The following is a 23,676-nucleotide window of genomic DNA, read 5'->3' on the forward strand; positions in this document are numbered from 1 at the left end:
GGGAATGTGAAATAACAGAATTAAATGCCTGGCTCATTGTGAGAAAAATCACTGAAGTATTATAAAAATGTGAACTACTATTAATACTAACCCTCTGAAAAACCTACTTTTCAAATCTTCCCCTTTCCCCCAACTCTCTCCCCTCCCCTCTAGAGGGTGCAGCAAGAGGAGGGCTGGACATGAAGTTAAAGAACCTGCCTTCCAGTCCCAGCTCTGCCACCTGTGGGACTTTAGGCAAATCCCTTAATTTCTCTGGTCCTCAGTTTCCTCATGTGTAAAGTAAGGGGTTTGACTAGATGGCCTCGAAGTCCCCTCTGGCTCAAGTCTGTGATCCTCTGATCCCACTCCAGTCCCCAAATCCGGTATTTCTCCTTGCCTGACAGAGGCGCCTCCTTGGACTGAGATCCCTGAGATGGTGGGCGGCTCCCACTAAAAAGATATCCTGAATCTGGAGAGGAAAGAGAAACAAAGAATGTCATGAGGATGGCCACCTCCAGCAGAGCACTTCAGCTTCCCATCTCACTCTAGAACACACAGTATGTTCTCTCTCCCTCGAGCTAGAGAGCACCCACCCATCAAAGCACAGCTCAAGACCCACCCCCTACGCCTTCTCTGCCTGCACCAGTCTCCTCTTTTTCTGAATTCTTTACAATGAAACATTTATGCTTTGTTTGGTTTGTGTTCATAGACCGCTGTGGTTCCAGTCAAATTTTCCATTACTCTCTCACATACTCAAACTTCCAGGCAAAAGAATTAGAAATTGAGGAGATACCCATCAATTGGGGAATAGCTAAACAAACTGTGTTAATGTGATTGTAATGGAATACTATTATGCTATGAGAAATGATGAGCAGGATGCTTTCAGAAAAATCTGCGAAGACTTACATGAACTGAAACTGAGTGAAGTGAGCAGAACCAGAACATTCTCCACAGTAAAAGCAATATTGTAATGATGACACACTATGAAACTTAACTATTATGATCGATACAATGATCTAAGACAATTCCAAAGGACCCGTGAGGAAAACACTATCCATCTGCACAGAGAGATCTGATGAATTCTCAGTAAGACTGAAACATACTTTTTCCCCTACTTTCTTGCTTTTTTTTTGTAACAACTAAGACAGAAATATGTTTTGCATGATTTCACATGTTTAACTGATGTATCATTTACCTTCTCAATGGGTGAAAGGGAGAAAATCTGGAGCTCAAAGATTTTTTTTAAATGAACGCCAAAAATAAATAAATAATTCTAAAAGGAGTGCTTCCCACTAAACTGGCCCACTGTGACCAACATGACCCAATTCTTGCCTCCATGGCTTTGCACAGACTCGCCTTCCTCATTTCTCTCAGAATTCCTAGCTCCTTGCTGGGCTCAGGTCAAGTGCCCCCTCCTACATGAAGCCTTTTGGATTCTTCCTAGTTATTAGCACTTTTTGTCCCCTAATTAGTTTGTGTATACCATCTTTGTGCATATTGTTTTCCCCAATAGAATGCAAGTTCCTTAAGGATATAGAATATTTTGATTTTTGTGTCTATAATGTTCCAGTGCATAGCCTGTCATTAGCAGACCATCTTTCTTCTCTCCTGACCCCCAATCTAGCCTACACACAATGTGCCCTCCAGCACCACGGACAGGTACCTCAGCACTGCCCTCCAGCACCATGGACAGACATCACAGGGGTCCTTGTAAAAGTAAAGGAACCAAGCCCCTTAAGTAGAGATTCTTAACCTGGGGTCCATGATTTTTTTTTTAAAAATACCTGACTGATACCTGCATTTTAATATAGGTTGTAATTCAACATATTTTATGCATTTAAAAACACGATTTTGAGAAGGGGTCCCTAGACCTGTTAGAGGGCCCAAGGCACAAAGTGAGGAACCCCCAGTCCACTGGGCAGAGGAAGGCCTTTCAGAACATGCAGCAGCTATGGCTAAACCCAACCAGCACTTACTAAGCACCAGTATACTGTGCACTGTGCTCCGTTATTAGGATACAAAAACAAAACAAAGTTGTTCCTGCCCTCAAAAAGCTTACAATCTACCATGATGGCTTACATTTTTCCTTTCTGTCTTTGTGTCCCAATGTAAGCCTTTAGTAAAATGCTTTCTCAGCCTCCATGATCTCACCTAATCCTCATAATAACACTGTGAGGTGGGAGTTACTATGACATGCATCTTTAAAGCTGCAGAGAGTGAAGCTCAGAGAACTTGGAGATCTGTTCTGGGTCCCACCACTAGGCAATGCCTCAGGTGCGTCCTGTCTCCAAGTCCAGCGCCCTGTGCCCTGCATCCTGCCATCTTGGCGTCAGAGAAGGAGCAACACTAAACTTGAAGTGCTCCATTGGCACAGGGAGGGTCAAAGGCCCCGATCCAGAACAGGACTAGCTCAACTGGCTGTCCCAGAGGCAGCACTGGAAAGGTGTCTCTCTTCCAGACACCCCCCACACCTGCTAAGATCCTGAATGAGGGCTTGTGAAAGCCAGAAAGGGGATTTCAGTGTCATCTCTCTTCAAAGGGAGGAAAGGCAGGGGGTGCGGCTGTGAAGGAGACACCCAAACCCGCCACTGGGGAGGGACCGGTTCAACTCCCTCTTCATCCTTACAGACAAAGGCCTGTTCCTCAAGCCTGTCATTTATCTTCTAAGGAAAGATTAGGGGCAGGAATCATTCCCCTTCTGAAGTTAAGACCCTGCCTTTATCCTGTAAAGGATAATTAACGATACTTTATTTAAAGGGAAAAAAGGCAAGCAAACCACTGTGCCCTCAGATCCTTGTTCTTCCCTCCCTCAGAGTACCATTCAAAAAATCCTAGCAGTCATTCCACTGCAATCTTATTTCCTGGTCTTGAAAAGGGGGAGTGGAGAAAGATGGATAACTCAGAAAGATTCAATGTAATGCAGAGGATCATACAATGGGTGAGGAGGAAAGAGAAGAAGGCCCTTAGAACACAGGATGTCAGAGCTGAGAGGTACCTTAGAACACAGGATGTCAGAGCTGGGAGGACCCTTAGAACACAGAATGTCAGAGCTGGGCGGGGCCTTAGGACACAGAATGTCAGAGCTGGGAGGGCCCTTAGGACACAGAATGTCAGAGCTGGGAGGGGCCTTAAGACACAGAATGTCAGAGCTGGGAGGGCCGTTAGGACACAGAATGCCAGAGCTGGGAGGACTCTTAGAACCCAGAATGTCAGAGCTGGGAGGGCCCTGAGAACACAGGATGTCAGAGCTGGGACGTACCTTAGAACACAGGAGGTCAGAGCTGGGAGGGCCCTTAGGACACAGGATGTCAGAGCTGGGAGGGGCCTTAGGACACAGGATGTCAGAGCTGGGAGGGGCCTTAGGACACAGAATGTCAGAGCTGGGAGGGCCCTTAGATTATAGGATGTCAGAGCTGGGAGGACCCTTAGAACAGAATGTCAGAGCCAGGAGGGCCCTTAGGACACAGAATGTCAGAGCTGGGCGGGGCCTTAGGACACAGGATGTCAGAGCTGGGAGGGCCCTGAGAACAGGCAATGTCAGAGTCAAAAAGGCTTTAGAGCACAGAATATGCCTAGAATCAGTTTCAGTGTTGGCTGTCCGATCCACAAGCCAGGTTGAAGCCTTAATCTGGTCCTTACACAGCCTGACCAGGGAAGGTCAGAGGAGTACCATGCTACCGGAAAGAACAACGGATTTGAAGTCAGAGGAGCTGGGTTCAAATCCTTGCTTTGCCACTTACATCTACGACCTAGGGCACGCCATAAAATTATCCCAGCCTATTTCTTCTTCTATACAATGTGAGGGTTTAGATTCAATCATTCTTAAATCTCTGCTTCCAGGTAACTTTGCAAAGAGGATGGAAGGGTGGTTAAAGCCAGCTGAGAAGCCTCTGAGAGCCACAGGCAGCTGGCCCAGAAGAGGCCTTACAAGGGGCAGGGCCAGCCTCGACAGCCAGGCCCTTGACTCCAGGCTCTGTCCTTTCCCCCCTCCCTCCCCACCAGTCTCTTGCTCATGCAGATGCTGAACCGGTCCTCACCTGCTCGGGTCAGGGAAGGAATGGTCCCCAGAGAGAGGGCCCTGTTGAGTCGTCCTGGAAGGGAGGAAGAGGATGTCCGTCGTGGAGACCTGAACAGCTGCTGGTTGGTCAGGTGGAAGAAGGTGGGCGGGGCTGGGACGAACAGAGTCGGTGACACTGGAGGGTATGGGAAGGCCAGTCCATTGCTGCCAGGGAAGTAGGCATTGGAGTCTCCTGAGAGATACCTGTGAACAACATAAATGACATGGCGGGGGAGGGAGAGACAGCAGGCTCAGGAGGCCCCAAGAGGTAGATGCTGATCATCCCTCCCAATGGCAGCAGGACCCCAGGCCAGGAGGAGCCCAGAGCGGGGGGAGGTGTGAGGTTAGTGAAAGCAAGGAAACAATCTGACCACATTCACATCATTAGGAGCGGGCGGCTGGGAGGTGCCAGCATGACCCACCCCTCACCCCCCAAGCTCATCTCTACCCTTTTTTTGGAGGGAGAACAATACCCCAATCCCTCAGAAATTCCCATGAGCACTCAGGCAGACTAATTTCACTACAGGTGCAAGGGTCTCGACTTTAAAGGGACACTGTCACCCCTGCGGACCCCCACTCTGTCCACTCACCTGTCCTCTTCCCCTATGAGACTCCTAGGACTTGGGACCCAAACCTAGGCTCATGCCCAGCGCCTCCCTTGGTGGTCCAGCAGTCCTACTCAAACTGGGCCAGCTGGGACCAGGGTTTGCAGGCAGGCAATGGGAAAAGGGTTAGGATCAAGCTTTGGGCTTCCAGACCAACACAATACCTTGTTGGGCAACCCTAGTTACATGATTTAGAAAAAAAACAAAAACAAAAACACTTGTACATTTTTGCTGCCTCTCCACGGGAGAGGACCACGCAGGAAGATGGGGAGAAAGCCTTCTCCTGCTTTGGGCCCCAGGGTCAGCACAATGACAAGGAAAGGGCAGGAAAGGGGATGCAAAGCTTTGGAATGGACACAGCAGGACATCGACATCATATACCAAACTCCAGGCTCGGGGTGATGGCTTTAAAATGACTATTAAAAAAAAATGAACACAAAGAAATAGAAATATGTAAACGAGCCAACCGCTGGACAAAAGGTGACAGTGTCTCTTTAACTCAAGAACAAGACAAACGACCACCAGACTGGAAGGTCCACAAGCCAGAATTTTAACCATGCTGCTGATTAAAGCAAATGATTATAAGGGGGGGTGAGAGACAGTGACCAGAGGGAATTAATAGATTAGTCTGCCAACTTTGGGGGGGGGGCAAGGGGTAGGGAGGGGGGATCTGGGGAAGGTCAAACCTTACCTCTGGTCCCAGGGGACAATTGAGGCTGGTGGACTAATTCTTAGGATGGATGTTTGTTTGGCTGTCCAGGCTGCTGAATGGGGTGCAGCTAGAAGGCTGTGGTTGGCCTTGGCAATGGGACTGGCAGGTCAGACAATGCTAAGGTTTCCATTCGCACCAAATTAAGTGTTTGCTATCAGCAGGGTAAGAGGAGCAGCCTGTCGGCCTTCTAGACCTTGAGCAGTGGGTCAACAGAGAGGGCTTCCCATCTTTCTGTTTACAGACATGGTCCATTTTGGGGAAAACTGGGAGATGTGGGGAGGTGAGGACTCAAACAGCCAGCCTGTGCAGGAGCCACAAAGATCAGTCCCCAGGTGTGAGCTTCAGCATTCCATCAGCCCCTCCTGAGGACACAGTTTCTGCCCCCTGTCGCTGCTCTTCTAAGGGAAAGTCACCCCCCAAAAAGAGCCACTTAGTATATAGCCTGAAACCCAGCAGTGTGGCTTCAGCGCCTGTGACACCATCTGGCCCCTGGCTTGCAGACCCTCATGCCTGGATCCAAGATAAAGCTTGCTTATGAGAGACCTCAGATGGGCCTCAGGCAGGCTCGGGGTGGGCTCTAGGTGTGTATATGTGTGTAATCAGTACTGAAGGCAGCAGCTTCTCCTGTCCCTGAGGCAGACACACATAGGCACACACCGGCACTGGGGCTGGCAGGTAGGTTTGGAGATGTCCCCAGGTAGCAGGCCCACCGGCACGTCTCCAGGTGCCTAACAACAGCCAGGCCTCCCTGAACTAGCTGTGTGGAGAAGCTTTCCCAAGCTCAATCATCCAGCCAGAAGCAAGGGCTTGGCCTGCTTGGGGTCCTATTTCTCATATGTCATTCCCCTCCCCCAAATGCTTCCCATCACTCCCTATACCTGGCAGCAGCTCTACTCCTGGGCCTGTGATTTCTGTTAGTTTTGGGGAGACTCCTAGGACGGGCAATTCCCTACATTAACTGAAACAGAAACTTGTATGTGACTGAGCAGACGGGCCCTAGGGAATGACCTGGGGGCACTGAGAGGTGAACCACACATCTGACCAGAGACAAGACATGAACCCGGGCCTTCTATCAGCTGTCGCCAAACTGCCTCAACAAGCACTAAGAAGCCGCTGAGGGTTGAGGAGCATGTGCTCCCAAGGAATTTGGTTTCTATTTAAATATAAGCATAGATCTACTGTGAGAAAAGAGAACTGCTGATCCAAGATTACACCCATGCACATATGCATATACACAGGACCTTAGAGGGGGAGCTGAGATCTCAAGTGACCAGCCCAAGGTTCCAGAGATGATGAGTATCTGAGGCGGGATATGAACCCAAGTCCTCTAACTGCCTGAGATTTATTTTTGTGTGTGTGTGTGTGTGTGTGTGTGTGTGTGTGTGTGTAGTGTTTAAATTAAGATTTAGAAAGTACCTTCTTCTAAGTCTGGGCAGTGAGCTGTATAGATAGAATAGGGAATATAAACTTTTAAAAAAAGGTTTTTCATCTTCCTTCGTTGGGCATAGGGACCTGGTCTGTGATTTCATTACTACCAGGAACTCCTAGGCGTGGGAACTCCCTCTATCAATGTAGGCTGGCACTTTCTTTGTGACTTCCAGCCTTGCCCATCTAAATCTGGATGTGTCGGAGGTCAGGCTTACCCCCAGGTCTTCCTAGGCTCCCCCCCTGCCTCGGAGGCCGGCTCTCTACCAATACCACACTGCAGTGCCAACATTATTCTCAATCACAGATAAGGCTGCCAGGGCTCAGAGAGAGATGAATGATGTGCTCAGGGTCACTAAGCTAGAAAAGATAGGAGCTGGGGATTCCAACCTTCAAACAGGTCCCCCTGTGCATCAAATCCTGCCTCTCTGACTACGCACGCCCACTTCTAAGTTGTGGGAGGAAAGAAGCTACCCGTGAGCGCCTCTTCTGCGTCCAGATGCCCAGGCCCTGCAGGAGCACGCCTCTGCAGCTGAGCTGCCTCCACGGCCCTGGACACATCCGAGTTCACACCTAGGGCTCTTGCCATTCCTGCCATCCGCTTGATAGGGGGACCTTCCGAGGGCCCTCTCCCCTTCTCCAGCAAGACAGGCAGCAGTCAAACCAAAGCGTCTTGGCTTTAGAGCATCTCTGAGGACAACACCAACCAATGGAAGAGTCTTCCTTTAGCCAAGAGATTCAAGTTTCACATCTGGCTACAGAATTCTTCCAAAAGCACCAGACAGTTTGGTTTCTTTTCTTCTTTTACTCTTAAGCCCACCCCTAAAATACCAAGAGATCAAGTAAATTGTCTGAAGTCACACAGAGAGTAGGGTTTGAACCCAAGTGATCCTGCTCCCAAGTCAGCTGCCTGTCTAAGCTCTAGACAACCCTCAAAGACTCTAAGTTGTAGAGAAGGAGCTGACCTGCACTGGCGGAAGAGTTTCCTCACCTGGGAGCTCCCTGTGCCAGTGAAATCACTGGCCTAGCTCTCAAACCTGGTTTAGGTCCGCCTTAATCTAAGCTGAGACTCTTCCTGGCCTTCCAGCCAAAATATGGACGTTCAGATCTCAGCCCAAAAGGTCTGAATTAAAATCTTCACCTGTCAAATGGAGACCATGCTAAATTAGCCCTGGAGAGGAAGTGAAAGGCAAGAAGAGAGGAGAAATGGAGTAGTCAGACACGTGAGAGATTGAGGGGAAAGTTTATTGAGAAGGCCCAGTGAGAGGTGGGACAGGAAGGAAAGGCCAGCCCACCTAAGCTGGCTGACCACCCAGCCCCACCAGCCTGAGGCCCAAGGCCTGACACCTGGAGGGATACCGGTGGGAGACTGTACATCATAGTCCAAGCCCAAAATGAAGCTTCTCTCCAGGTGGAAATGCTTTAAAATTTAAAAAGGATAAAACAATATGTCACCCAGAATCAAAACCGCTGGACAACCAAGGGCCAGGAGGCATTTATTTGAAAGCTGTGAACATGAAAACTGGCACCAGAGGTTAGGTTTATACAGCAATTCGGGGGTCACCAGACAATTAACCAAAATGCTGCTACTGCTGCTACAATGACTACAAGTACTACGAGCAGTACTCGACTATGACTACGATGACGACTACGGCTACGACTACTACACAATTTGATGTTTAGAGAATGTCACAGAGATAGATGTCACAGGACAAGGACTCTGGGAGAAACATGGTCTTTAGAATCCTGGCATCCTGGGGCCACCTGGGGAGAAGCCCATACCTGGACGGGGAGCGATGGGGAGCAAGCTGAAGTCAACTAGGGGTGGTAGAGAGGTTGACCCGGGGATGGAGAAAACCCTGGGACAGAAACCAAGGATGGGTGAGGGGCCTTTCATGTCCAGGCTAAAGGGTGGGGGGCACTTTTAACCCCCCACAGCGCCACCCTCTCAGCCTGTCCTCAGTGTCTTGTCAATCACCCTGCACCCTGGGTGCGATCCATTGACAGCCACCACATACCCTTGGCCCTGGGGAGAAGCCCCAGCACTTCCCAAACCAGATTTTCAATCAATACTTCCCAGAGGAAGAAGCCATTTTCCTACACCTTTAGGGTTCCCCAACACCCACTGGACACATCTCCCCAACGATATTCCCTTTACATCACAGATTTCTCAAAATAAAAAAAGTTAACTTTAATTTACGTTAAAATAAATAAATGTGACACAGAACTCAGAAGCAGAGGGGCAGAAGTTACCAAAATGAGCCCCCACTCACACACACATCTATACACACACACACACACACACACACACACACACACACACACACACACACACAGAGGAGGTATGTTATTTGAAATACCAGCTATATGGTACCACTCCCCCAAAACCAGGAATTACTGTCTTAACCACCTTATCCCTGATTGCCTTTCCAAGCTCCACCCCCAATCAGAAGGGGAAACTCTTTGTTAGAATGATATATAGATACATATGCACATATTTCTGTTTATTATAAATAACTTAATCCTCACACACAACTAACTTTAACTATCAGAGAAAGCTTATTAGTATCACTCTCTCAGTATACATGAAAATGGCAGGTTTAGAGAAGAAACAGAAAATTCAATTGCTAAAAATCAGTAAGATGGTGAGCGTCTCTGGAACTTGATGCTCACCTCTCTTGGTCCTTGGAAGGCTACAATCACGTACCCAGGCTCTGACCCAGAGACAGGACCAGGGTTTGGGAGTAGAAAAGCTAAGTGGATCCATCAGTCCTCACCCAGGGGAGAGGGTCCTTCCTCTATGCACCCAGTACATAGAGGGTCCCATTTGCCCATCCCTGTCTGAAGCTTTGGCACTCTGGCTGTGACAGCTAACGTCAGAGCCTGCTCTGCTCTGATCCCTGTGAAGCAGGCAGCTCTTCAGGTCCCCACTTTACAGAAAGACATTAAGGGCATGTAGAATGGCCACTTATCAAGCACAGTTAGGATTGCAACCCAGGCTTGCAGCCTCTTAGACCAGGACTCTCCAGTCAAGCAGGGAGAGGCCCAAGCTTGGATCCAAAGAAGAGATCTGAGAAGAGCCCTCCCCTTGCTTCTCTGCAGAGGTGAGGGACTACAGATGAGGAACACTGCAGACATGGCCAGACTGGGGCCAGGCTAGTTTTGTTGAGCTGCTCTTGCTTCTAACTAGCACACAGGACCGATTCCTGGATGGAGGAGAGGAAGGGATGTGTTGGAAAATCCAGGTGAGGGACAATAAGAGATAGGAATAAAAATTAAGGGAACAAAAGGGAGGGGGTGTTTAGGCTTCGCTACCAAGCCTGCTGAAGGGAAGGAAGATCTCGTTTGTTTGGCCCCTGAAGGTACTCCACGTTTCCGCAGTTTGGCACCATGGGACCAGGCCTCACTGAAACCTGTTTCAGATTTTGGAAGGCTCACAGTTGGGCTGATCTATCCCAACTCCCAAAACTACTTAAAATGAGAGCCAGGACAACGGCAATCCCAGGGACCAGTCTGGGGGGGGGGGGACGGAAAGCCCTGAAGGCCTTGCCAAGAAGAAGGGGTTGAGAGTCCTCCTTCCTCTCAGCACGTGCTCGGTGCTCCTGGCAAAGGAGTCCTGGCTCCACGCCGCCTCACGAGGTGGGCACGACCTTTCTCTAAGAGGTTCAGTGACCAGTCCTGTGGCTGCGCAGAGCCACTTACTTTCCCCCCAGACTATAATGTTTTCTCTGATGCTCCTTTCCTTAGGTTAAGCTGCCTCTCAAACTCCCCCTCAAATAAACTTTTCACGATTTCACAAGTCAGATAAAAAACAATGGTAAAGGAGTAAAGAGGACATGGAGGTTAGGCTAGAAAAGGCGTTCAGAGAAACTCAGTGGGGCACAGGGTGGCAAGGAGGGTGCACTTGTAACCCAAAAGGCCCAAGCTGGAAGGCCTTAGGGAGGTCACTTTCATCCTGGGCTGGGTTTTTACCTCGTGACTAATGCCACAGTAGCGCAGCTAGAGAGAGGCTGGCAGCAGGCCTTGTCCTGTGGGTTTTGGGTGGGCCTGGGGAGGACAGAGGGGTGATGGGCTTCCATTCCTGTGAGCCCTTAGAAAGAATGAACCAGGAACCAAACTCCTGTCAGCTCCAATCTTCGGATGACACAGAGGGCCTTTGTACCCTTCCCCCATACCTGGTGACCCCCATCCCACCACAAGGGCTGTCTATGGGCCCTGTTCCCCAACAACCCACCCATCAGTCTGGAACATGGAGCACAAAATCATGCAAGAGCTGCCTGCCACCTGCGGGTGCCAATCACCAGACCCACAGCGCCCTCTGTGCTCCTGCAAAGATGTAAGTTTATGAAACTTGGTCGAGGGCTCAGGAGCGTAGGGAAGCAATGACCCAATTTACTGATCCTCTATGTCTGACCTTCACCTGTGCGCAGCAAGGCCCCCACACCAGGATGGGGCTCTCCTGCCCAATTTTCCCAAAGAGCAGCACACACAGCCTCCCTTATCTACCAGCCAATCAATCACCATCTATCAGGCACCTACTGTGTGCCCAGCACTGTGCTGAGTGCTGGAAGGGGTCTCTCAGGCCAGTCTATCCAGTGACGGTCACCACTGAGGTTGGGCCCTGCCAGCGTCACAGATGCCAGTCAACCTGGGAGCACAGAGCCTCAAACCACCAGACAGAGGATCTCCTTGGGGGGCCCTTCAGTCAATTCTCTCCCACTGAGCACCCAAAGGGCACAGGCTAACAAAACAGGCTTCCTGGCCATTTGGTGACACTTCTCAAAGCATTTTCATCTATGTGAGGTCCCCCGTGGTCCTCACAACCCTGTGAGGTCAGTAGGGGGGAGGGTCAGTTAGTGGTTAAGTGACTCATCCAAGGTCATACAGAATTATGGCAGAGTCCATGGTTTTCTTTTTTTCTGTAAACCCTTCCTCTAGTGTTCCACATTATGCTCCTTTTCAACCTCCCCATAAGAGTTGCCTCTGGCTTCCCCACACAGCTTATTTAAGTTAGAGAACAATTCTTTCATAAATTGAGAGACAGGTGAGAAATGGTGATAGCTTTAGGGGACCAGGGTTAGCCTGGAAAAAGGGGTTTCAGGCATACATAGAAATTCAGGACCAGGAGGACCCTGAAAATACAGGTCAAAGCTTGGCCCCAAATAAGAGACATGAGAATGTATCACCTGCCCTTCTCTGTACAGGTGGGGGCCCAAAGGTAGGGAATACATTCTTTGTTATTAGAGATAAGGTAAAAACAAAGGTCAGATAGGAAAAAAAAGTGATAGAAAAAACAAAATTATCAATTAAAAAAATAGAATGGAGAAGGTCAAAGCAGGGAGGGTCTTTAGACCACAAAAGACCGGAGCCAGCAGGGCCCTCGGAGAATATCTAGTCCAACGCACTCCTTTAATTAAGGAAACCAAGACCCAGAGGAGAATCCAGGACTAGAGCTCAGGTCTCCTGACTAAATCTGCTGTTCTTTTTACAAGGCCCCCACTCTTAGCTGCCAACACCCACACAGAGTCAACTCCTGTTGAAGTCAGGCTTGGTAAGACCCCAGAAAAAGCCCCAAATGCCAAGGGAGAACCAAGGTATACTGGGTATACTGAAGGTGGTAGATGGGGATGGCACCCAAAAGAATGGCTGACACACCTGAACAAACCCAAACTCACTTGTCTCTGGACAAGACTTGGAGAACTCCAGATAAAAAGAGCCAGGGCAGAGAGAAGAGTGAGGCAGCGTGCTGGTGATGGTGGCCAGGGACACGTTGTCCGTTGGCCAGTAGGCATTGATGGTGAGATGCATCACAACAGAGGGAGGAAGGATGGAGGAGGACAGTGGCATGACCACCTGGGAGAGACCCTGACAATGAGGGGCCTTGTCGACAGCTACAGAGGCTCTGCCCACCACTTCTACCCATCGCGTTGCACCTAATCTTCCCCAAGGGCAGGTCAGATGCCTGCGGAGTTGTACAGAAATGATAGAAGACCATTCTCTGGGTGGAAAATGCTAAACAAACTGTGATGGGGCTAAGGCAGGAAGAGAAAGGTCTCACTGATCCTCCTCCTGGTTTCTTATAAGCTAAGTTGTAGGGCCAGGGATGGTGAGCCTTTAGAAGTCAGGCCCGAATAGAGGCCTCCAAATCAATCCCCAGGGAATTTGTAGAATGGGGGGCTAACACACCAGGGTAATAATTCTGTCCTCAAGTATGCCAGGGGTTAATAAGGAGGTGACTTTTAGGATATATCCCAGGGAAAAGGAGAGAAGTCTGAGGAAAAAAAACAATGACATGTTGTGAAAGCCTAATAGTATCCCCTGCTGGCAAATCTGGAGACACGGAATCATAAGAAATGGGGGACGAATGGTACAAAACGAGGCCTTTGATTGTACAATCAGCAGAATTCCCCAGCAGAAGGCCTAAAGAGCAGCAACCCTGGGGTGGAATGGAGAAGGGAATGATCACGGAGAAGGCTCTGCCAGAACAGGGATAAGAATCCTTTTCAAAGACGGTGGGAGCGTGTGTTTAAGCACTCACTGTGCACCAGGAATCTAGTTAGGTCTCGGGGATCCGAGACAAAAGGAATCCCTCCCAGAAAGGTGCCCAGGCTTTCCCATCCCCGTGGCAGCAGAACCCTCTGGAGGTGGTGTGTGCTCCAGTGGGGAGGCTGGCTTTTTTCCATCTGAATCTTCAGCTCCAGGCACAGAGTAAGCACTTAATAAAAGCTTTTTCAATCATTCCTTCATTTATCCATTCACTCACCCACTCAGCCAGCTGGGGATTAGCAGGCCACTTGAGTGTGTGCTGGGGCAGATGTGTTCCCAAGTACCAGGTGACCTGGGTCTGGCTGCTAAAATGAGCGCTTCTGCTAGTGGTCAAAGATCATCATCTCCCAGGAGCAAGAAAGCAACCAAAGAGACCTTCCCCAGAAAGAAGATGCCAATGACAAGATGGACTTTACAGAGTGAGGTTTCACAGGCAGGAATGGGGCCAAACAAGTGGCCTGGGGACCCTGGGGGCTGACAAACTCAGGGGAAGATCCCAATTGTTGGTCTCCCCTCGACGAGACGGTCTGCTTAGTTTCTGACCTACCCACCCCAGTCAGGCTTTAATTTTCTGACTACAGGAAGATGCCAAAGATGGCATTTGGCCTTCCTCCTGTTCTTCTCAGGGGCCTGGGGAGACAGAAGTCAGGACCCATCCAGCATGGACCCACAGAGGGGTGAAGGGCGGATGGTACCAACTGCCCTGCCCTGCTCCACTGGGATCCTGGGATTCAGATCTGCAAGGGAACTTAGGAGGTCATCTACTCCACAGTGGAGGCGGCCAAGGCCCAGAAAGCTTAAGAGATTTGTCTGATGGCATACAGCCAGTGAGAAGCAGTGCTGGGATTTGTACCCAGGCTCTCCCACTTCACACTCCATCACTGCCAACCTTGTAGGGGCTGAGAGGAACTGGCCAGTGAGCTCAAAGGGGGTCCATCCCGGAGTCCCTGCTGGGCCAGAGCAGCTAACAAAGAGGAAGAATCGTTGAAGGGGTGGGTGGGTGTTTCCAAGGTCAAGCCCCCTACTAGCTCATGAGCTCTTAAGGGCAGGGGCTGTCTTTTGGCTCTTTTTGTATCTCCAGCGCTTAGCACAGTACCTGGCACACAGCAGGCACTTAATAAATGTTTAATGACTGACTGCCTCTGGCAGTCACACTGAGTCACAGGATATTAGGGCTTGAAGGACACTTAGAATAGAGTTAGAACATAGAATCTCAAAAGCCAGAAACGCCTTTAGAAATCACTGTGTCCAACCCTGTCTTTTCATAGGCAAGGGAAAGAAGGCCCAGAGATGGAGAAGTGACTTTCCCAAGGTTACACCGTTAGTGGCAGAGCAGGGACTCCAGTCTCCAGATTCCCAGCCTGGGGATTTCTTCACCACTGAAATAATGACAGTGTTCTAGGCACTGGAGGAGTGGGAAAAGGCCAGGGCAGATGACGATACAAATGGGAAGGTTCTAAACACTCAGGACAGTTAGGACGTCCTGGAGCCTTGACTCCTGACCTCAAACCCCACACCTTTCCTCCCCAGGGAAGGCTGAGAAGCAACAGAAGAGGGAGGTTAGGTCATGCCGGGAGGCAGAGGAGCCCCGCAACTCCCATCCTTTAACGAGAGAAAGGAAGAAACAGGAGAAAGGTCTGCCTTCTTACCTATCCACATGCCCCAAAAACAAGGACAGGAAGGTTACTGGGGAGAATAAAGGCAACAACAAAAACTTCCACTGGTTTCGGGACCAGGACGCCAGGTTCAAGTTCAGAAGGTGAGGGTGCCCCACCAAGAATAGTATCCATACAGAACCCTCCTGCAAGGGAGAGAGTAGCTCTGTGGTGGGCACTGCAGCATGACGAGTGGGCCTGGGTGGCAGGAGGGTCACTGACGGGCTCTGAGAGGGAGGAGCGAGGCAGGCAAACTGGGCCTTTGTCCTGAAGGGACTCATATCTGTGCGGAGAGCTAACAATGGGAGAACAGGAAGAGTCCTGACTGTCTCTACTAGAAGGAGATGTGTGGGTGCAGAGGGGAGGAAAGGAGAAAGAGACAGAAGCACCCATCAGGTGGAGGATGCCAAGCTTTGCGGTCTGTTGTTTAAAACCACAGCCCCTCCCCCCAAGTCTGTCACTGCTGGAGCTCTGACCTTCGGGGCCGGTATCTCCGCTGGCCCGTTGCTTTCCGTGTAGCCACAGCTGCAGTGAGGCCCACCAGGCAGCACAGGGATGTGGCGCTGAACTTGAGCGTGTCGAGCCAGCTGGGGGGGTCCATCTCTAAGTAGCGTTCCACCAGGTGCAGCCCCAGGACCAGAAACCACAGGAAGGAGGAAAAGGCGTCGATCCTCCGGAGTCTGTGGGATTGGGAATGGGCCAGGGTGAGTCACCATGGGCCCCCTCACCATCCACCAGGGGTTCACAGACTCCCTACCCCCCACTCTACAGTTCTCAGACCCTCTTCTACTTCCTCTTTATTGGTAGACCATACAATAGAGCCAGAAGGGACCCCAGAGGACATTTCTCCTGAGGAAATCCCGAGGCCTAGGGAGTGAAGTCACTTGCCCAGGGTCCCAGAGGGAGGAAGGAAGCCAGGAGAAGGCCTTCTGTCTCCTTACTCCCTAACCCGCAGCCCTTTCCCTGCACCCCTGTGGCTCTTCTCATTCATCTGATCAATAAAGCACTTATTAAGCATCTCCTGTGTATCAGACACAGTGAGCTTTCCTCCTTGGCTGCTCCCAGAGGAGTTGGGCTCAGAAGCAGGGTCTGCTCTACCTCAGCACAAGTCACGTAACCTCTCTTGGCCTCAGCCTCCCCGCCTGTTTAATGTGGGGGGCTGAACTAGCTGGTCTCCGGAGTCTCTTTCAGCTCCCAGTTGAAGACCCTATCTAAGGTCCTACCTTTGCAGATGGGCAGAAAAAGGACCTCTGTTAAAGAAGAGCAGATTAAAAATTAACCTGACCCGATGACCTCTCTGGATAAAAGGCCTGAGACACAAGTGGGGTTCTGAGGACCTGATAAATGGTGCTCAGAGCTGTTTTTAATCTCCCCCATTAGACTGGGAGCTCCTCGAGGGCAGGGACTGTCTCTTGCCTTTCTCTGTCTCCTCGGCACTTTGCACAGTGCCTGGCACACAGCTGTTGTTCAGTTGTTTCAGTCATGTCTATCTGATTCTCTGTAACCCTATTTGGGATTTTCTTGGCAGAGACACTGATTTGCCATTTCCTTCTCCAGCTCATTTTTCAGATGAGGAAACTGAGGCAGAGATGAAGTGACTTGTGCAGAATCACAGAGCTAGTAAGCGTCTGAGGCCAGATTGGATCTCAAGTCTTCCTGATTCCAGGCCCGACACTCTATCTACTGGGCCACCTAGCTGCTCTGGCACACAGCAGGTGCTTAATAAATGCCTGTTGACTGTTTCAAGGGTAGGCCTCAGGTAATAATGGCCGCAGGGCATTGTAGTCCATCAGCTCATTTACTTCCAGAGCTTTAAAGGTGATAACGGAGACACTGTAAACCAAATAACTATCTGGGGACTATGAGATTACACAGGGAATCCTCAAAGAGTTCCTAGGACCTGGGGCTGCTGGGATCATGCCTGACGAAAAGGTGGGACTATGCTACGTTAGCACCGAAGGGAGACGTGAGAAGCTCCCTCTGTCTTCAATGACCGCCTCCCCTCCTCCTCCCTCCCCCGATGATGCAGCCCATCTGGTCTTTTCTCTTCTGACACGCTGGTGTCTTGGCCATCCCACAGGCCTGGGGTGTACTTCCTCCTCACCAAGTCTCTCCTCCCCCTCCCAAACGACCTTGTATTTAATTTGCATATATTTGTACTGCTCCCAACTTCCCTCTCTGATTGGAGGAGACAGAGTCTTTGCTGCATTTCCTAATGAGAAGAAGCCTGCTTTCTCTGAGAGCCAACTGGATGAAGGTGAATTCCCTGCTACTCGAAGAGCTGATTGGGGAAAGGAGGAGAAACTCCTTAGGGCCCCCCAAAAGAGCTGAGGTCCTTGTCAGTTCTCTGATTTTGGGGGGGACTGTCTGCCCCTGAAAGAGAGTAACACCTCATCATCTTGCCATGGGTGGCAGAGTTTATCATTGTTTAGTGGTCTGGGAGTAACATGGAAGGTGATGAATGTAGCAGACTCTAGGTATCCTGGACATTAAAACCGGCCTTCTAGTCACCAACTGCTTCAGGCACATGGGCTTCCCTACTCATTTTCTCCCTTGTTAGGTTTCTCTGTGTGTCCACTATCTCCATGGATACTGCGTGCCTTGGTGGAAGGCTGTGATCCAGGTCTATGAGTAAATTTCTCTATTTTGATTATTCCTTCTCTTAAGTAAATGTTCTGATTATTATTGCTCTTGCTTTATCATCAAGTAAATGTTTTATGTTTAAGAATTAATGGTATTAAGAGTGTTCAAAAAAAAGAGCCAATGGTGTCATGGTGACAGGTTTCTTATAAATGGGAAGCACACCAGTGGGGGCTCAGAAGCTACACCACCAGTTAGCATGAGTTAGCCCTTCCACACACCTCAGATTCTGAGAGAGTTTTAGTTTTACCTTTGGAGCCATGGCCATTGTAGGGCCCTCTCTGGGGAAAAAAACTCAGACAACATGAGGGCTGATTTAGGTAAGTGAGCCAGCTCAAAGAGAGAAAAGGGAGGTACAGGTGACTAGCTGAATATCAAGCCCATCGGCTACACTGTGTGAGGTTACTACGGTGAGTGTCAGAAGCGAGATGTTAACCCAAGTTTTCCTGATGCCAAGCCCTGAAGTTAGGCAAGATGATAACTTAATTCTATGTTCCCTATGAGCCACAGCAAACCCCCCTACCTTCCTTCCCAGAGGCCCTGGCACCCACCTGATGCGTCCAGCCAGCAGCATGGCCAGAAGGCAGGCGAGGAGGCCCAACGCCACCACCACCACCTGGTGGCTCTGGCCCAAGTCCCAGGCCTCACAAAGCTTCTCCAACACATGCTCGGGAAGCAGGTGGAGCAGCTGCTGCCAGCCCAGGGCCCCCGCATCAGCAGTGGTGTTGGATGAGGCCGAGGTCCCCGGGGAAGAGACGTTTCCCCCCGCCAGCAGAGCAGGGGTCCAGGAGGCAGCTGGGGAGAAGGGATGGCCAGAGCCGGACAGGGCAGTGACAAGCAGGAAGCTGCAGATCAGGAAGGCCAGGAAGCGAAGGAGGATGACCTGGGCTGGAGCAGTCACTGGTGAAGAACAGAAGCTCTAAGGAAGAGAAAAGGAAAAGAACTGAGGACTCACGCACCGTGTCTGGGGGCCAGAGTCTAGGGCACAACTTCCAAGAGCTCACTGGGGGGCCCAGGTCCAGAAGATGTGGAGGAGGGGGAGGGCAGGAGGCCCACATAGCACCCAGGAGTCTCAGGGCTCTCCTAGAGGGGCATGATTCACACAGTGAACTCCCATTCTCTCCCTCTGTCTGTGGGAGGCGTGACTCTCCAGGGGGCAGGGCCTGCAGGGTTAGCTTCTATAACTCTACCTGATCACACTCTAGCTAGCAAATAGGGAGGAGGGGGAGGGAGAGAAAAAGGGGTTTATCAAGAAGAGACTTAGCTCCTACTCACAAAATCTGAACTGGAAGAGATTTTAGAGGCCAACCCCCTCATTCTACAGATGGGGAAACTGAGGCCCAAAGAAGGGAAGAGACTTGCTTAAGGTCATAAGGGTAGTTAAGTGGCTAGGATCTGAACCCTGGTCCCAACTGCAAAATCAGTACTCTGTCCCACTAAGCCTTCCTACTCAGAAATGTCTTTTTGTGGCTTCATAAGCTCACCCTGTAGCGTTTCCCAACTCCAGCCCCTGCCCTTTGGAGCTTTGGCAATGGGATTTTACTCATCCTTTATTCAAAACTTCTGAAATCTAAGCAGTCTGTACTAAATCAGCTACACATGCTTGTGTGAGATGTATGACCTCCTCACACCTCAGTTTTCCTACACAAAAAATGGGAATGCATTGGGTACATTACAGCAGAGGTGTCAACCACTAGGCCCACACTCCAACAAGATTAAAACATCATGGGGAAATGTTTAATGTTTGTTTGCCTCAGTTTCTTCAACAGTAAAATGGGAATAACAGTACCTCTCTCACAGCATTATTATGAGGATCAAATAAAAGAATATCTGTACAGCGCTCAACACAGTGCCAGGCACGCAGCCGCCGCCACACAAAGGCTCATTCCCCTTTTCTAAGTCCATCCTCACAGGGACCCTCAGCATGGTTTCGTAGCCGCTGTTTGTCTTTGACTTCGACACCACTACATTATAGGATGGAACAGATAGGGGGCGCTATTGTGCAGAGCGCACCAGGCCTCGAGTCAGTGCAAATCCTGAGTTCAAATCCAGCCTCAGACACTTGTTAGCTGTGTGACCCTGGGCAAGCCACTTCACCCTCCCTGTCTCCTCGGTGAACTGGAGAAGGACCTGGCAAACCACTCCAGGATCTTTGCCAAGACAACCCCGATGGGGTCACATCATCAGACAGGACTGAAATGACTGAAAAACAACGTCATGGGTGACACAGGTCTCAGCGGGCTAGTGTGGGAACCCAACCGTCATTATTAATGCTGCTATGGGGAAACCCCTCTTGAATGACCCCCTTATGAGTGAAGTGGGGCACCAGCAGCACTCGAGCGGCTGTCGAGCGCCCGGAGCCCTTCCTCCTCTACCTGCACGTAGGTCTTGTCTGTCTCGCGCCGCCTAAACTGGTGGCTGAGCAGCAGAGCCCGCAGCTGCCGGTTCTGGTGTTTGATGTAGTACTCCACAGCTGCCTGGCAGGGCCGGCACAGCTTGTACATCTGCTCCAGATGGTGTCTGTAGACTTCAATCTCCTCATCATATTTACCCTGTTGAGAACAGAGGCTTTGGATTGGGGAGGGAAACACTGAGGTGGCGCGCCACACTCTGCCTACTGGCACTCTATGGGGAGGAGAGGAGAGCAAGCTGGAGGAAGGAATACGGAAGGAGAGGAAGGGAGAGAAGAGAGGAAGGCAGAGAGCTCAGGTGCACTCAGGCTGTCGTGCTTCGTCCCAGATGTTGCCCTGGAGGGTCCAACTGCAAACTCTCAAACCTGGGAGGGACCTCAAGGGCTCTCGTGGCATAGTGGAAAAAGCCCTAGCTCTGATATCAGCGGACCTGCGTTCAAATACTACTTCTGATGCTGACTGCTTACGTGACTTTGGTCAATTCACCTGACCTCCCTGGGCCTTGGCTTTCTCAATCTGTAAAATGAAGGAGTTGGATGGACGTGACAGCCTTTGATGATCCTTGCAGGCCAAAACTCAATGATCCACCTAGGTCAGTCCATACTTGAATATGCACGCTTTTTAATGATGTTCTTGCAAAACTGAGGAGCTGATTTTTTTTGGAAAAAAAAAATATATATGTGTATATATGTATATATATATATATATATATATATATATGTAAAATGGACAAGTCATTAGCTAATTTGATTTTGAAAAATAAGAAAACCAAATGACCAGTATCAAAAATGAAAATGGTGAATTCACAACCAATAAAGAAGAAATAAAAGCCATCATTAGAAGCTATTTTGTCCAATTATATGCCAATAAAACTGACAATCTAAATGAAGTGAATGAATATTTACAAAAATATAAATTACTCACATTAATATAACAGTAAAGAGAATATTTAAATAACCTGATCTTAGAAAAAGACACTGAATGAGTCATAAGTGAACTCCAAAAGAAAAAACCCCCAGGATCAAATGGATTTCCAAATGAATTCTACCAAGCATTTAAAGAACAATTAATTCCAATACTAAAGAAACTTTAGGAAAATAAGGAGTCCTACCAAATTCCTTCTTCGACACAATATAGCCTTGATACCTGACCCAAATAGAGTCAAAACAGAGAAAAAAACTATAGACCAATTTCATTAATGAATACGGATGCAAAAACGTTAAAGGAAAGATTAGCCAGGAGATTACAGCAACTTGTCCCAAAGATTATACACTATGACCAGGCTGGATTTATAACAGGAATGTGAGATTGGTTTAATATTAAGAAATAAGAATAACTCACCATCTTAATAACAAACCAACAAAAATCATGATTCTTTCAATAGATACAGAAAAGGCTTGGACAAAACACGACACACATTCCTGTTAAAAACACCAGGAAGCCTCACAGTAAATGGTGCTTTCCTTAAAATGCTAGATAGTATCGACCTGCAATGTCCTTGCCCCAGGGACCCCCGCAGCCATCCCGGGGAAGGTCTGCAGGGAGGACAGGCCAGCCCTGACTGGTGAGCTGCTGCTGACATCAAGTCAATGTCTGCCTCTCTGTAACTTCCACCCACTGTTCCCAACAAGGCCAAGTCCCTTCATGAGACAGCTAGGCCGTTCTTCATGCCCCCAATTTCTTTTCTTCTCTTCTCTAGCCCCAGTGACTTCCACTGATCCTCATGTGACACGGGCTTGAGAAGCCTTTAATGATGATGATGGTGATGTTACATATATAGTGCGTAAAGGTTAGCCAAGCGCTTTATCAACGTTATCTCATGTGATTCCTCCCAACAACCCTGTAAGGCAGGTGCTACTATTTTCATTTCACAGGTGAGACCTCTGAGACTGAGGAAGGTTAACTAACCTGCCCCAGGCTACACAGCTAGATGGATGTGAGAGGCAGGATTCGAACACAGGTCTTCTTGACTCCCCCACTCCATCTGCTGCATCCCCTAGCTGGCATAACGTCTCTGGACGAGCCACAAGACACCCCGCGGGGGCTTGCAGCTCCTCCCAAGTGGCTTTATCATTGTCTCCCTTGCCCCCACATGGCTTAAAAAGGTTGTGCCTAAGTGATGGTGCCATGAACAAACAGCTCAGTCTCAGAAGAAAGGATGAGGGTGGCTACAGGCCTGCAGGAGGGAGCCTCACACACGGGACGTCTGTCCTACCTCAGAGGACACTGAGACACAGGGAGCCACTTTTGCCCCTGCTCAGGGAAGGGCTTAAAGGCATCAGTCAATCGCCTCCCCCGACATGGGTGGCTTTCCATCCTCCGCTCAATGACCTCTACCACTCTCATCTCTGGTCTGTCCTTCCCTCTCCCTCCTCAGAGACGTCATCGGCAGCTCTCAGGAGGGCCAGCCTGGCTGGGCCCGTTAGGGCCCCTGTGGTGGCTTGGCCCATCCCATGTACCTCACCGGGGTGCGGAGAGCTTTGAGCATCAGTTCTTCCTCCCCCCCTTCCCCAGGCTCAGCAATCTCTCCTGCCACAGAGACGCGTGGCACAGCTCCATCTCCCTGGGAGCCTCCCCCCTGCTAGTGCCACACTCCAGTCTAGAGTTCCAGGGTTTCGGCCTAGGGATGGCTGCTGCGCACGAGCAGCGGGCAGCCCTGGGTAAATGCTGGCTGAGGGCAACTCCCAGGTGCAAACCAAGCAAGGATTCCCAGGTGAGGACTGGCTGGAGGAAACAGGAATGTTCAGCCTGAAGGAGAAAAGCCTCAGGGGCACAAGGCAGCTGTCAGCAAGCATCTGATGGGCTGTCGGGTATGAGGGATTCGACTCAGGACCCTCGATTTAAAGCTGGAAAGGACCTCAGGACATCTAGGCCAACTTCCTCATTTTACAGATGAAGAAACTGAGGTGCACAGAAGTTAGGTGACTGGCCCAGGATCACACAGCCAGCGAGCGGCAGAGCTGGATTCAAGCTCAGGTCCTCTGACAATAAATCCAGCTTCCTTTCTATTTCTCTGCCCAGGCTTTGCATTCCTCCTAGCCACAGAGCACAAACTAGGAGGTGGAAGAGATGGTTAGCACTATGCAAGAGGGCACTGGGCAGCCTGGGGAGCTGGCGGGCTCCCCTCCTCAGGCACCAGCAAGACGTGGCTGGACAAACACTGGCTGGGCGCAGTATGGCGGGGACTGCTTCCTGCCATATAAGCTGGACTGGACGGTGCCTGCCAGCTCTACAATTCAATGATGTCTTCAAGCAAGCAGGAGACAGCTGTTTACTGGTCGACGTGTTGTCTCCCTCCGTTACGTGAGCTCCCTGAGGGCGGGCATTGTCTTCTGCCTTTCTCTGTATGCCCAGCGATCACATTAAGCACCTGGCACACATAGTAGGCGTTTAATAAATGTTTGAAGACTGACTGAATGTTGGAAATGATGGAGCGGGGATTCTGGCACAGGTTGGACCAGAGGGCCTCTGGCCTTCCCTCCAGCCTTCAGATTCTGTGGTCCTCCAAGTCTGATGGAGATAGCCAAGTGAGTGGCTCCTCTGACCCCTGAAGCAGTGGTAGGGAGAAGCAGGAAGGAATAAGGAAGCGCATAGTACAAGGAGCTGACTGGTTATTGGTCAAGACGGCTCCGTCAGTCAGTCAATC

At 50.0% G+C, this 23,676-nt stretch overlaps 1 protein-coding gene across 5 annotated transcripts in view; it reads right to left on the minus strand.

Annotated features, from left to right (window-relative positions):
• Window positions 1-23,676, minus strand: part of TMEM201 (transmembrane protein 201) — a 46,189-nt gene that overhangs the window by 7,588 nt on the left and 14,925 nt on the right. For 4 of the 5 annotated variants that reach the window (XM_027843817.1, XM_027843818.1, XM_027843819.1 and 1 more), the window contains exons 4-8: window positions 19,995-20,171; window positions 18,171-18,538; window positions 15,456-15,659; window positions 4,017-4,240; window positions 377-448 (exon numbers count right to left, since the gene is read on the minus strand). In XM_027843817.1, the coding sequence (XP_027699618.1) occupies window positions 377-448; window positions 4,017-4,240; window positions 15,456-15,659; window positions 18,171-18,538; window positions 19,995-20,171 (1,045 nt within the window). The remainder of the gene's footprint in view (window positions 1-376; window positions 449-4,016; window positions 4,241-15,455; window positions 15,660-18,170; window positions 18,539-19,994; window positions 20,172-23,676) is intronic. The other variant, XM_027843820.1, reaches the window with a different exon arrangement.

The sequence above is a fragment of the Vombatus ursinus genome, unplaced genomic scaffold (assembly GCF_900497805.2).
Source record: "Vombatus ursinus unplaced genomic scaffold, bare-nosed wombat genome assembly UNPS02014932.1, whole genome shotgun sequence".
Classification (NCBI taxonomy): domain Eukaryota; kingdom Metazoa; phylum Chordata; class Mammalia; order Diprotodontia; family Vombatidae; genus Vombatus; species Vombatus ursinus.